The 15278-nt window shown below is 46.2% G+C and overlaps 1 protein-coding gene across 3 annotated transcripts in view; it reads left to right on the top strand.

Moving 5' to 3' along the window:
* LOC111246499 (uncharacterized) overlaps positions 1-15278 on the top strand; it is a 119814-nt gene that overhangs the window by 76872 nt on the left and 27664 nt on the right. Inside the window, exon 1 of one of the 3 annotated variants that reach the window (XM_086985249.1) lies at positions 5873-5908. The exons of the other annotated variants lie outside the window; for them this stretch is intronic. Within the exon in view, the coding sequence (XP_086841375.1) occupies positions 5888-5908 (21 nt within the window). The 5' untranslated portion in view covers positions 5873-5887. Of the gene's footprint in view, positions 1-5872; positions 5909-15278 lie in introns of those variants that run through there. 3 annotated transcript variants of the gene reach the window in all.

Genomic DNA, 15278 nt, shown 5'->3' with positions numbered 1-15278 from the left:
TTTCCATGACTGTTAAATTCGTTTCGACGGACAACAAGTTGGCTATTACTCAAAACTTTGGACTTTAACGACAAAAATGGTTAGTTGTTAGGTCAGCCATGTCCAATCTGCTGCTCTTTTATTTTTTTTCGTACTTCATAAGCTAGAGCGCTCTTTAGCCGCCAAAGTTTGCTTGGTGCAGGCCACTGCCAAGCAGAAATAGCTGACGTGGCCGTATGGCCCCACCCGCAACGTGGTTCAGCGCGTACCAACATACAAGACGTGACGGCGGACCACGGGACCTGACGACGTGGAACTGACCGGGTCAAATACTACAACTGCAAAGGGGCGGGCGAATTGCTGGGTCTTAAACATGCGTTTTCCATCGTGATGTGCCCTCAATACTTAGTTCCTACCACCGAGTTCCCGTTTCCTCCCGACTTAGTTTTCCTGTCATGTTCGTTTCGCGTGCTCTCCTGCCTCAAATATCCACCAACCACATTCATCTTAGCCTGCTCAGTTCGGTATATTCAACAACGAGCGTTCAGTTGCACTCTTCGTCGTGTCATTTGCCACCACCGTCGCCGGGATTTCAACGTCCAGTAGCGGCGCCAGTGACGACGCAGATTGTCGTCCTATCTGCGTTCTTGAAACTCTGCGCGTTACCCTCACACGTTTTCCATTCCTCTCTGTCGCTTGGCGTTTGAACAACGCCAAAATCAGACACAAGCCATTATGTAGCAGGCGTCGCGGGCTAAGTACAGCCTGGCAACAGCGATGACGCGAGAAAAACCGCACAGCATCACTAATGCTGGAGGATGCTTTCGCAAGGCATCAAGTATCAAAATGAAGAAAAGAAAATATGGCCAACGAAGAAAATATATAGTTCAGATTAAAGGCTCGTAAAGTATTCTGTCTTCATCAAACGCGGGAAGGGAGCGAGTGAGGAAAAAGGATGCGTTTGACTGTGCCGAGCAGCACTAAAAGGGAAGCTGGCAGGGCCTGGCTGCAGGAGCAGCTCCAGCCCAAAAGCAAGTGTTGGACGGCTCTACGGGTAGCAGGCATAGAGGCTTGAAGGAGCTGAAGCACTGCACTTATAGTATAGCATATACACTCTCACATTTAAAATAGCGCATGCCTGCCTACTTCCTTTTTTCAAGCAGGCAGATACTTGTGGATAGGCTTGTAAGCCTATTCGGAGGCTTTCTATTGCTGTTGTTGGAACAGGCTCTAAACGGACAACAGGTTGGAACTGAGTTCAGGAAGCCTGGGAACGGAGGGGTCTATAAAATGACGAAGGGAGCCACCGTCGCGGCCGCGCGTCCAGCACTTTTCGTTGGTAATGCACGCTCGGGATGACGTAACTAAACAGACGGCTGCTGCTAGACACTTTCAACGCTCCGGCCGTTGCTCTTCGATAAGTTTTCAATCGTTCCCGGCCTTCTTTCGATGGATACGATTCCAACGAATAGAAGGAACTACCGGGGTGAGCGCTCTCCCGTTTAGCGCTCAACGATACGTTATGATGGCTATACATAGAAGCGGCTGCTACAGTATATTGTAATGCAAAAGTTAGCAGTACTACAGTATTAAGGATGATCGTGCGAAGACTGGCGGTGACTTCCTCAGCCGCAACAACTAGAGATGACGTGTGCCGATGTTTCAATGGCGAGAGAGGGCACCATCTGGTTTGTTGGTACCAAGCGAACGTTTACTGGAGAACGGGTTCTTTAATGCGATTGGCGAACAGTTCCCTCCTTCAATTAATTGAGAATCGTCTACTGCGTTAGGCTGGAGATGGTCATGATGCTGTCTCTTCTCGTAAAGATGGCCGTCGCAGCAATGACAATACTCATGCCTCAAATAACAGCAGAATGAAACATGCGAAGGTATCGCTTGCGTAGTTGACCATACGAATCAAATTTTTATATTAACATTTGACATGGCATGACCTGTTTATCGTATTGTCATTGCTGCGACGGCCATCTTTACGAGAAGAAGCAGCATCACGGCCGTCTCCAGCCTAACGCAGTAGACGGTTCTCAATTAATTGAAGGAGGGAACTGTTCGCCAATTTTATTATACAACAAAAAAAAAAACACCTCTATACTAGAGTAGCGTAGTGTTGTACGTTTTATGCAAAGGTCCCATTGATAAGCTAAACTCTGATCGGATCTTGGTTACCGTGACATTGTTATTTATTTGAGTTAGCTTTATCCATCACGCTATTTGTTCCAACTTCATGCATTTGGCTGTGTTGTACCAGTGACGCAGCCAATCTCGTACTGCAATGGCATTATAATCAGAAGCCGATTCGTCGATGAGTATCTACCTTCGTCTTGGCATTAAGTTGAGCTTTTTTCGTGTATCTTCAAGAGCAAATTGCAACCGATATATCGTCTTGGCAGCAACCAAGGCACTGGATCTTCACTCAGAGAGGCCTAGACTTTGTTGAAGTTGGTGACGAAGCCGGCAAGGATAAACGCAACGCATAGGACGGACAAGACACTCCCTGTATGACGGTACCAATCCGCTTCGTTGACATTGTTATTATTACCGACCTGATCTTGCTCATTCAGGCAGATATTGCTGTAACTGCTAACATCGAATCATCGGCCACGCCGCTAGCAGAGAAGCAATCGCCATGCGAAAACCTTTCGGGTGTGTGGACTGATTAGGATGCACGACGGGGCACAAACTTGACGGCATCAGCAATAAGAACAGTGGATCATTGAGTGACTTAATGCTAAGCAGCAGCTTAACCCAGTGGGGCCCTATTCGTCATCCTTTGAGCGACGCATTGCTAAGTGCAACTCCGTGAACGTTGCTAGATCATCTCTGGACCGGATGGGTTATGCGCGACCAGATTGACGGCAGCGCCAAACAGCAACGAGAGCGAACGGGAGAAAGGCAATGGGCCAAAGACCCGCAACTACAATACGGCCACGCTGCTGTTGGAAGACTTCTGCTGCTGCTGCTACGGACTGGACTTCTGTAGTTTCAAATATAGATAGGTACCAGTTGGAAGGAACTGGCAAAGCTCTTCTGCTAACTCGCTTCGCCGACGCGATACGCACCGGTGATCTACTTAGCGTCGTCGACTCGCGTGGCCGATGGCTTCACACGCGTAAAATGCTCCGTGTAATTCAACTGCGTAAGCTAACAAACAGCATAGGAGGGGCATCGTGTAGACAGAGGGCTGACAGCCACCGATACATTAGCAAACCGTGATCACCTGGCATTAAAAACGTTTAACGTTGACACTACTAGCGAGGGAAACAAAGACAAGCGTTCTAGCTGCGATACGTTCACGTAAGGCGACAACGATAGTAACGCAGTAAGGCAAAATCGGTGCCCTGATCATTTAGGTACGCTGTAGGCTCTTGCTGTAGAAAGCGCTCGGATCCATATCACTGTATGATGATAACATGCTAAATTGTACGAGCTATTATTCAGAGATAGTCTAATCGGGCATCCCGGTTAATCGTTTCTAGATCCGACTAAGCGAACGTAAAATATGATTCATTGTGTAGTACTCATTTAACGAACATTTAAGAACTTCAAGTGTTACTCACCGATGAGGAGCGATCGTCAATTAATGTCGGCTAAATGTCGTAGATTAACTCGTAGCTATAGGAAAGACGTTCTGATTATGCGAAACCAGTAGAGCGACGGATCGAAGTACGGATGTATCCTATGAGAGAAATTGGTCGACAAAGCAGCAGTTTTCAACGTATAGGCAGCTGGGCGATTCACTCATGAAGATCCAATCCTTTATGATTAATAGTAATAAGAAAACAGACAATAGAGCTACCATGTACTATTTTGATGAAAACGGGAGTAAGTCGCGGCGTCCATCGAATGCCTCATAGGCCATTACATTGCATGCCGCAAGAATCGATTTGCAACTATGTTTCTTGTTCTATCTGTCATTGAATCCAGTCGCATCGCTCGAGTGTAGCCATCTTCTCAAACGAAGTTCGGATAGTTGAAGTTGATGTGTGGGCTGTTTTCTCTCACTGTCAGTTGGTCGATGGGTGACGTGTGTGGCGCTGCTACGATGACGGAACAGCGATTCCAATAACATATGATAATAACAGTTTACCGCCCTCTAAGAAATACGTATTTGAGTGCTTCCGCAGAATAAAGAAGCGCTTTAGCTTGGACAGATCTCGCGCTTTTTTCACCCACGAATCACCAGCAATCGGTGACCAGTCTGACGCAATGTAGACGCTTCGATAACGATATGATCTTCCCATAACATACATCCGTATGTTATGGGCGCATGTGAATGCGTGTGCATAATATGAGAAAAGCCGGCGAGGTAGAAGTTTACCGGCCGCTATCCCAGAACTTCAGAAGTATGGGGTCATCGGCAGAGTACTAGCGTCGCGGATCCGTGATATACGACGCGGCGGGTACGGTGAAATGAAAACTGCTGGAAGCAGTTACTCGGAAGCGATGGCAGTTGTCGTTCACAATCGACAGGGCGTCATGACAAAAACTGTTTGTACTCGATGATTCGTAGTTAAGAGTGTGAAATGTTTCATGGTTAATAACAGGTTGTTGGAAGAGTTGGCGACTGAGTAAAATATACGTTTGACGTTTCGCTTTCACCATTCAGTGTTAGAAACCTGCCTTTATTTACGCTCGATTATTTTACTTCAGAACTATCTAGATAGCGATAATGCGCCGTGGCGCTCGCTGTTTAAACAAATTGGAAAAAAAAAGTCAACATGTGTCCAGGTACGCTGGTATATTTGCGGTTGGGACGTTGATAAATTACTTTCCGTGTGAAAAGAAAACCCCATTGTCCACTGTGAGCAAACACAAAATTTCCATAACAATACTAACAATAATGATCACACAATGTTACCGACTATCCGTCTGTCCGGGGAGAAGCCTCATTCCTCATAGGTTCTTTACACATGGCCGCCTTTCACGGGACCCGTCAACGCTCCCATCATCGGGATATGTTACCGGGCAGCCAGCTTGTAGCCTTTGTCTAAATGGTTCTGCCTATTCCAAACGTTAGACGAGAAGCCTACGTTGTCCCGAACAGTTCGCGGGAGGGAAGGCTAAGGACAAACGAAGCCGCGTATTCCAAAGGCGTGAGCCCGCGCCAGCGACAGCTCCGTCAACGATGAGGCAAGCATAGTTCTACGGAGGAGTAATTTCGGTTTCGTTGGCTTAAGCAACCGAGTTAGGGAATTTATACTCCGTCGTTCTATCTGTTGGTCTCGACTCATCTCACTCACTCCAGTGGACAACGATGCGACGGATTTCATCTTCTTGTCCCTGTCGGTCCGCTCTGTTCTGGCGCAAAGGAGCGGCAGCAGCGACGAGACCAGCTGTGCGCGTTCCTTCACTGAAGCTTGGGTGCTGCTGCTGGTGTGACTGGTTCGTCAGTAAAGTATAAAGCCCAATTTATTCTTGCCACGGGTTCATGCTGACCGTGACAGTGGGCTTCTTGCACACTCTGCATTACAATACCGAGGGTCGTCGTTGCCCGCTCGCCCCCTTTCCCGCGTCCTTTATGCACTCCCCTAATTCCTGAACATTCCCTACCTACATTCCCTCGAAGCTCAGAGCTTCAGCTAGACACGAAGGACAAAGACCCCATATATGAGTGAATCCTCTGTTACGTATATATATATATATATAAACGAGCTACCAACAGCTGAACGAAACAAAGAACAGACAAGAATCGACCGGGACACCGAATGAACGACCTGGCGACCGCAGTGAGCTGCGGCAGCCGCTGTAGCGAACACTTCGCCTTCGAAAGAACCGAGTCTATAACCGATGGACGCTGCTGCGTTCAGGATCTTCATCGGATGCTTCGCCGCTGCTATAATAACTCGCTTGGTCGAGCAAGCACGACGAGCTTCAACGAGCAAACATTCGAATGAGCCGATCGTTATGCATGGTAATGCTCCCTGCTGACGCCGCTGCTACTGATGATGTGTATCATTATTAGTATTATTATCATTATTCTGATTATTTGGTTACTCCTTCAGTAGATACATACATAGACTCATAGACATGCATGCATCTAGACAACTACGGTAACTAATATATAATGCATTCTGCGTATGTTTACTGAGGTAATAGAGCAAAAGAGGTAGACGGACTTACATAATATACATATGTATATATATATATATATATACATATGTTTATATATATATATATATATAGCGCGTTCTACAATATAGCTATAGAACACGGCTCGACAACAACAAGCTTAGCTTTATCACTTACCAGAGCAACAGTAAATAACAGTCCGATACAGTCGATCGGTTGGCGTTTTATGATCTGGGTGACGTTCAGACTTCGAGAGAATTACGTATATACATGCATGGCATCTGTAAATACACAGATAGATAATTATATCTACACTCCTTTATAGATGCGTTTTATGTAGGCAGACATAAGTTTTGACCTTATGTACACTTCGGTAGTAACAGAACACATGCACACCTGCACACAAATACATACGCACATAGCATACTTGTGAGGTAGCAGAGGTAAGAAATAGGTACGACTTTTATAGTCTAGCCATTATCTGCGTATTATCCGTGTAGGGACCGCGTTACAGACGGCCTAATCAGCGACCGGTCTCTTTGGTAGCAACAGTTCCAATGCTGCTCGGCCGCCAATCGACAGACATTGTTATTCCAGCTCGTAGCAACAGCTGTCCGCGTAGCAAGAATCATGCAATTGCTTTTTCGTGGTCGGCGTTCTGCACTTCGTCTCCTTTTTCGGTGCGGTCCTCTTGTTCGCTCTCGTTGTCGTTGTCGTTGTTGATGCTACTGCTTTGAGGGTCTTACCAATTTTATGCATAAAAATAACACTGCGACCCAGAACGAGCGCATGGTACAGCTCAGCGAGTACAACTCACTGAAGCAGTCACATAAGCCAAGCTACAAACTACGCCACAAACTACTCATCGTAGTTATCGTTGTCGTTGAGAGCTTTCGTGGTAGAGCGAGTTGTTGTTGCGCGTATTAGTACTACTCGACGGTTGTTTCAACCGCAACCGTTACGGCCGTTACCGCTGGGATCTCCTCCGCTGGCGACGACACAGCTTGCCGACTTATTATAAATAGCTTGATTATGGTAGTTTTGCTTGCTGTTACCCCATCCCCCCGCTTATTCAGGTGACGGCCGTGGAAGCTCTATTGGAAAAAAAAAAAAAAAAAAGACGAAGGGAAGGCTCCTTGCCACCGATAGTTCCGTTGTTGAGTTTAGTCAACTCAATTCGGGTCGGGTCGACTTGAGCACGCATGCGGCGGACCACGGCAGGCGCATTGGCACATACAAAATATGTCATATGCAGCTGTACACAGCGAAGTGGACCGGAGGCACTCGAGAAGCTACGCTGGAGGATATACGAAGGAAGATATGCCAGTTCCATCTGCGGCTGTCCTCATTGTGGTGGGCAGACAGGCGATCAAGCCTATAGTAGTGGCTGCACTATTAGAACTAAATTGTTTCAAAGAAGAGAATAGCTACAGTGCACTAAGAACGAAGATGAGAATCTGGAGATTGATTTCAAGTAAAATGGTGGACAATGCGTGAAATGGATGCCGCGCGGGATCAGAGCCATCACAAGCTAATCGGGGCTGGGCTCCGGTCTCTTGTTTGAGAGCGAGCGACTACACATATTTGTTAGGATGTTAGAACAGTAGCGGCAACAACCGGCAGCGGTACTAGCGTGAATAGCCTAGAATGTCCTCGAGCGCTGTGCCTTCTGTGATACGGTTATACGTATAACACAGTTGCAACAGCGATCATAGGTGTGATATTGAAAACGGAGCCGTGATGGACGTATCCGACTTTTACTGAGTTGCAATCGTCTGCCTCCGCACTCTAACTCTCTAAGAGCGAAACGGAATAGGTTGGCAAAAGCCTAAACGCTGTGTCGGATATGTTCGTCTACGAACGAAGCATGCCTTAGTAAAGGCTACTTTTTTGCATTTAATTTTAATATTAGCAACAATCACAAAGAACAAGCGGTTAACGAAAGATGCGACACCGAGGGTGGTCATACACACACACATTTTAAAAACTGAAGTTGCACTTGAACCACGAAGAGCCCAAGTTACTTGTATGTTACATGTATGTAAGGCCTGTTATGGGCTCATGGGAGTGGTTCCAGATCTAAGAAGGACATCGATCCCAAATCCTGGACGGAGGTTCCATCTCCTGTAGACGTACATCCTCCCCAGACAACTAGTTGTTACAAAGTAGTGGAGACTGAGGAAAAACTGAGGTACGCGTTCCGAGAAGGGAAGTTGTATGGGCTCTAAAAAAAGCGTGAGGAATTGAAGAGACAGATTGGAGAGGAAGATGGTAGCGCCGCAGTGAAACGATGGAACGAATGATTGGAGTAAATCACGATACAGCGGGGCGGGGTAGCGTCGGCGCACGGCAAGAGAAAAAAAACCTACAATCCTCCTTTACAATTTCTCCTGCTGTCCACTGATCGAATAAACGAGGAGAAAAGAGAATCCTGTTCTTTGAAATAGGTTTGATTACTTAGATAGATACAAACGGCTCACAGGAACGCAGGTTCAACAATGAATGAGATTCATTTTATAAAAATAATATGATATGTGCATAAGGGAGAAAAAGAACGAATTTGCCCTATAATTTTCCATTTTCGCGCGACTTCAGAGAAGTTCTGATTTGCCCTCAAACTCTCTTTAGTTTAGTCGATTTTTCATAACAACAGTAGACATCGATGAGGGACAATAGAGCGACTGCAGGGACTAAAATACGATTCATAGAGTCTCTGCTACAGATTGATATTCAATGCAGCATTTTCATTCCTGCCGTATCTCCTCAGCTGAACTTATCATCAGCGGCATGAAAAAGGAATGATCGTCGTTTCAGATGCAGTGTTTGATATCGGTTAATTTCTCCAACTTGTGTGGTTCAATTCTCTGCTCAGTTTATTCACCGTTACTGTCGTTTTGTCCTCGCTATTCTTTCTCGCCGGTACATCTCGATCGACATCCTGTACAATACTCAAAAGACGGATCTTCATTTTGAAAGAAAGACAAGGTGAAGGCATATATTGAAGAAGCTTTCTTTTGACTTAGCTAGATAGAGCCACGAAGTCAGACGGCAGCACTATAGCTTTGCTCTAGCTTCGCTCGTTATTCAATACCGTTGCTGAGCCCGCTTGTATTCACGTGTGCAATGATAGATAACCAATAGATGTGGCTGCGTTTTGATATGACACTATCGTTATTGATGTCTCGTTCACGGAATTTTGTGTAGGTTCATTTTCACGTATACGTAAGTGTCTGCTGCTTCTGTATAGAGATTTGGACTGCGAAAAAACGGTGTTAGCCATGTTTTCCCGCATACGTACAACCCTATTTGGGTTCGTGTCTGACAGCATCCGCGTGATTAGTGCTAATCGTTTACATAAAAACAACTGTCTTCAAAAATGGTCTTCAAAAATAGATTTGTTTTTATTTTTTTATATGAGTTAGCCTTATTATTCGTTCAGAGATTCTACTAAACTGCTATTATTATTATTGTTGTCGGTTTTTCTAATTTGTGTACACTCCGTCTAATCGACTGACAAGCGTGTTTCCGTAGTCACGATGTGATACATCTGCTAGAGTGTCGGCGAATTTTTACATTGTTTTCTACGAGTGACGCAGAATCTGCAGTTTAAACATGCTAATTTCTCTTCAAAATTGTATTTTTTTCCGTGAAGAAGTCACTCCTATTTGTCTCTCTCCTGCTTCCATTCGTTCGTCACGAACACAGTTTGGCACTCGGGGACACAGAAACGGTAGGCGTGCGCATATTGAGCTTTGGGGTAAAGCAAGGTCTCGGACGTGAACTCGACTGCTAACGGGCGGCTCCCACGGCGTTTCCTTCAACACGTTTATTATGCATAAAATATTCCTTCTTTCATTTGCTGTCGGACCCTTCATTGCCTTCTCTATCTGAGCCGGATAGCCAGTGGATTGATTGTGTCGTGAGTTAGACAGGTTGGTGTCGTATGGTATAAGCTGTATATAGCTCTCACCATTAGAAGCGTTCGCAGTTTCAGATTCGTTTTTCCCGCCGCCACTGCTCCAATAAAATTTAGCTACAGATAGTAACACTAGATAGTATCAACATTTTCGACTGTGCGTTTGTTTTTAACCTTCTGTATTTCTTCTGAGTGGGTTTTTTGGCGATATCATTTTGGCTGACAATTCAAACAGCGTTGAACGTCTACTGATGGTGTCAGCGCTCGCCCAGAAATATCTGCACCTGCCATACTCTTTGCTACCACTTCCAGTTGTCTTCTCAATGAAACCAGTTATCGCGTCGACTCAACAACAATAGGGCACCGACAACAGCACCGATGAAGGGAACTTTAATTCAGATGTCTCCTATGGAGAAAAGCGGAAAGTAGTCCGCGTCACGTTTACTCGGACGTACAATACACGCACAGAACGCTGACATTTCTTGTCGCTTATACCTCGATGAGCTTGTCTCATGCTTTCGTTCTCGATTTATCGCTCTTTCAGTACGTCCGCCAAATCTCGGAATTAGGATCCCGTATTAACATGTCCGGCAGCGTTTAAAAAGGCCGCTGAAAACGAAGATACGGTATGTCCTTAGCTCAGCCGCTAATTTCCGTTAGTCCGTTAGATCGACACCGTGCACTGCGCTTTCATCTAATACGCAAGTAACTGCAAACCACGTTGAACATTGGACCGTTGCTGAACTTCCGTACACCCAGCAGAGCTATCATACATATCCAACAGGAAATGTTGCTGCTCAAGTATTCTCTTGTTTCCTGTTGTCGGCTTGTCCTTCGGAAACCGCGCAGCAACATCTCACGTTCTCCTTCTTGCCCGCCAAATATTTAAATTTACCTTCAACCTGATATGAAAAAAATTGAACTGTAGAGGGTGTGTGGAAAGAGCAGGATTTATCGGTAGTGAGGGATGAATGATTTTCGAGAACCACAGTGTCTGATTAGATGGCTTTTGACGGAGCACGACAAGAGACTCTAGGGGACTTCAGAGGTGACCGCTTGGCCCACCACGGTAGGTAACTTAATCGAAGGATCAATGACGGGCAAAAAAGAGTGTTGGACGCACCTCTCCGTCCTAGAAGGATGGAAAAGGGGTTCACTTTCCCAGTTAAAGTGGAGAATCATTCTTACGCGATGGTCTAGCTGCTTTTTGGTCCACTACTAGTAGTTGTAATAGGAGCGAACTCACGCAGCGGACGAAATGGGGGCGGCGGTGAAACGGGGAATTGGGGAAAAGCTGATGCTACAGCAAGTACTGCACGAGTGCCGCTAGTATACCTGCAGTCGTAGTAGTGTATTCAGCAGTTGGGAAAGGTGGAGAAAACGCCGGTGCTGGCGCGTACGTGAACCATAACTGCATTACGCTCTCCTGGGATGACGGGCTATTCAAACACATGTTCTTTTGATTGCCAAGGTCCAAAGGACGTGCCATCTCCTTATTGAGTTAGCCGTCTTTTAGCTGCTGCAGCAGCTGCTACTGCTTCTGCTTACTGCTCAGATAGAATGGCAGACAGAGAAACAAGCGGGAACATGTACGTACTGACAAGCGCCTTCGTTGCTTGGTTCCTCTTTCCTTTCCTCCAGGACTCCCCTCTACTTTTTTTTTTCTAGTCTTACGTGTTTTCGAACACGGCCTTGCGCTTCTAGTATGCCGTTTCCCGCTTTTCTGCTGTAGGGGACAGTGTCTCTCTACTGACATCCTAACGGGGATCCCCAACAACCACCAGCCCATCTTCCCGGTCTCTCGTTGCCTAGAAATGGCACCCCATCCCATTTATGTCTTAAACGGACGCACCGAGAAGTGAGCAGTATCCATTGGCTTCTCGCAGAAGCACCACCAGCACGCTCATAGGTAACACTTAAAAGTTCAGGACACTGCTCTCTAGCCTCCTACCTGCGTGGTTGGTTTCCTGGAGCTATACTTGAAGCGAGCCCGGTCTAAGTAAATCCTGTAAAGGCCCATACTTGTGCTTGGCGTTCACTATCAAACCGATCCTGCTTACTTGTTTGGGCCAAGTCATATACCACAGCACGGATCGCTGAACGACCTAGTTCGACGGATGGTGTTACGTGTAATATATAGCACGGTTCACCTAAAATGGCACGAGGCATCGCAGAAATGCAACCGCATGCATGCCAAGCAGGACATGCGAGAAGGAACGGTAGAGGGACACTATCAAATACCTTGAACGAACCTGGCGTGAGCAATCCACTGTTACTTGAAGCTCACTGTTGCCGCGTGTTCTAGTAAAATACACTAAAAAAATCGAAAAGCCGATATGGCCAGTTGCGTTTTTTTGAAATGTTCATAAACGAAAATCGAGTTAACTCACACGAGTTTTTTTGATGCACAAAATTTGATTTAGCGAAAAGCCATGCATAAATATTCCAAGTATTTAACATCGAATCATTTAGTAGTAAAAAAAAGCCTGCGTCACCCTCGGATGACAATCTCGATTGCTTTTTCTTGGCCCCCTGCTTGCTCGTGACCCACACGAACGAATTACTGCTATTGTTCATAGCACTGTGATCGCTACTCAGAAAAGCGTGAAACGACGTGTATACGTCTTTCTATAGGTACCACATGCGTCTATAGGTGCGTATGTGTCTCTGCATTTCTCTGCTGTCTGCTTGGGGTGCTACCGTCCTTCTTGAAGAAGTCACAATGTGGCAAGGCGACAGTATGACCCGAGCTAGTCCGGAGACAGAACTCAATCTGCGCCTGCGGCTCCAATCGGAAAACCATTTGAGGTTCTTCCGTATGCGGCATACCTCTTGTCCTGACAATCTGCGTGGGTTAGAGGTTTAAAGGGGAGGGTGTTATCGTGGTGGCAACTGAAGGAAGAAGGGCTTTTGTCTGCTTTACTTTTGCCTGTGCCCACTTGCTAGTCTTCTCGCCCGCGTTCTCCATCTGTCGAGTCTTGTCGAGACTGACTGACTAAACTTTGTACTAACAGAACGATTGCCGCCAGGGTAGTTGGAACAAACCGTCGATCTTTTCTGTGTAGGTTTTTCCGGCGTTACCACCATTACGTTAACTGACGCAACGCAAGCGAGGACGCGGCCGCGGCTACTTGAACAGGCAAGTAGCAACGTTCGCCGACAAAGCAGACGCAGCGGCTTTACCGTTGAGACCTTAGTAGGAAGTGAGTGACGGCTGTATCGACGGGAACAGCTGTGACACTGGGCGCCATTGAACCGCCACTGGAAAGAAGACAGGACTAACTTCAAGTCAACGGACAGCGCATAGGGTGGTAAAGAGGGGTCGGGTAAGGAGCGACGGAAATTGGAGTATGTTAGGGGAAAGGGAGAAACTTATTAAAACGACGTAGAAAGTTGAAACTTTCTTTTGCCTTAGACTCTTTTTCGCCCTCGCGCCACCGTTTTCGACGCTCTCTGCCCATTCGCAGCTATTTAAGGCTGCTGCTGCCTTGCGTGGTCCCTCGAACCCCGTCTTCTCCAGTTCTCTTCCCTTTGTACGTGTCCTAGCGTTGCACTGGAGACTTTTCGGTGAAAGGCAGTCTTCAGTACTCCTTCGCTGTTGTGATACAGCGACAACATTTGCGTCAGTACCGAGCAGAACGAGAAAACGATTTTTACCGTTCGACGGGAGAGGCAGAGAGGACAGGAGTGAGCAGTTTCATCTGGTGCCCTGAAAGGTCGTTAGCCAGTTATCGCCGTAGTGCTGCTGAGTCAAAGTTGCTCCCTCTAAACTCGTAGCGGACCCTGTGCGTGAATGTGGGTACTAAAGACCTGGACGTCTTAACCTGGGCGACTTGATCATCCGAAGAAAGATTCGAAGCAATCGAACGACGTATATAGCGAGGCCCCTGTAGCCTCTCCTGGCTGGTTTCTTGGTTGGTTCCTTAGCCTCACAGCTTTCAACAACAGTACTATCTTGAAGTTATTTAATAAATACGCTTTACGACGGTTCTTCGGTGTTGCATTGTCATTTATGACAATTATATTAAATCATCAGTCGTATAAATAAATTCTGCTGTAGTTATATATATAGCTCATTTTTCATTCAAGTGACTTCCTATCGACTACAGCATCTGAAGCTAAATTAGTTTGCGAGCGAACGATTGGAGCAATGGCGCGTTTTCGCCTGCGTGACTCGCAATCTGGACGAAAACTCGTTCGCTTTGGTGACGTCAAAGCGCAAACGCTGCCTTTTAACGTAATACATGAGCGCACACTTGCGTAGGATTGACGGTCCTTTCGTCTCTGCCGGCGGCATGATTTGATTTATGACCTTTGCAGGCGACCAGAGACTGATCTGTCCCCTGCATCGATACCAGCATCAGTGATAGCCAAGGAGGGCAAGTGGATTATCTCGCTTCTCCATTTCGAAGCTATCAGCTATGTCCGTCCGTAAGTTGAATTTGATAGGAGCGAAAAAATCTGCATTAGATTAAAATTGCAACTCTGTGGTAATAACGCACTGCCCCGCGTTCTGCTAGCTTCTTCCGTTTCTTTTAGTGTATGATTCTTGCTTCTTGTATATTTGCTGCTGCGGTATTTGGCACATTCGCACAATACGATATAGCCGAATGAGACTAGGTCGCCAAATTTATAAATAACAAAGAAAAATAGTAATAGAAAAAGAAGGACGAGTTGAGGTGGCAACTTTTCGAGAGTGAATAATAATCGTAGTTTCGGCTCGCGGGGGGGACGATATAGTTAGAACCTGCTAGTTGTTAATATAAAGTATGGGTAGATCGATGGAGATCGGTGTGACGAGGGATCGAACGCCGGGTTTAATGGGGAGACTAATGCTCGTTTAGTCTATTCGTTATGTATATATATCATATTTGCTGCTGGTATTATGAGTTTCTTTGCGATTGTGTTTCTAGCGCCCTGTTAATACGTAGCGCCATGTCGTATCATTACAATTGCAGCCCTACGAAATAGACGACGAACGGAAGAAAGCAGGTCCTGATCGAATGGTTTCGACATGGTAATGTCGAACGGTCATGTCTACGTTATTAATTGCTGTTGTACATGTTGCCGTTTCATCTGTAGCGGCTTCTGGCACCCTATGAGGACGTGGTCAAGGTGCTAGGGGAGAGGCGGCGATGGGCCTGCAGTTACGATGACGCCGACGTTTTCCAGACAATACATTAGTTTGGTTGCAGCTTTTGTTACTGCTGGAGCTGTATTCACGATCAACTGGATAGACTCTTTGAGCTGATTTGTATGCCATCCGCATTAGGTGAGGTTCGTTTGGAAAAACGAG

Source organism: Varroa destructor, unplaced genomic scaffold, assembly GCF_002443255.2.
Source record: "Varroa destructor unplaced genomic scaffold, Vdes_3.0 BEIS01000003.1, whole genome shotgun sequence".
NCBI classification, from domain to species: Eukaryota; Metazoa; Arthropoda; class Arachnida; order Mesostigmata; family Varroidae; genus Varroa; species Varroa destructor.
The sequence above is the reverse complement of the archived record's forward strand: the minus strand, read 5'-3'. Positions and strand labels throughout refer to the sequence as shown.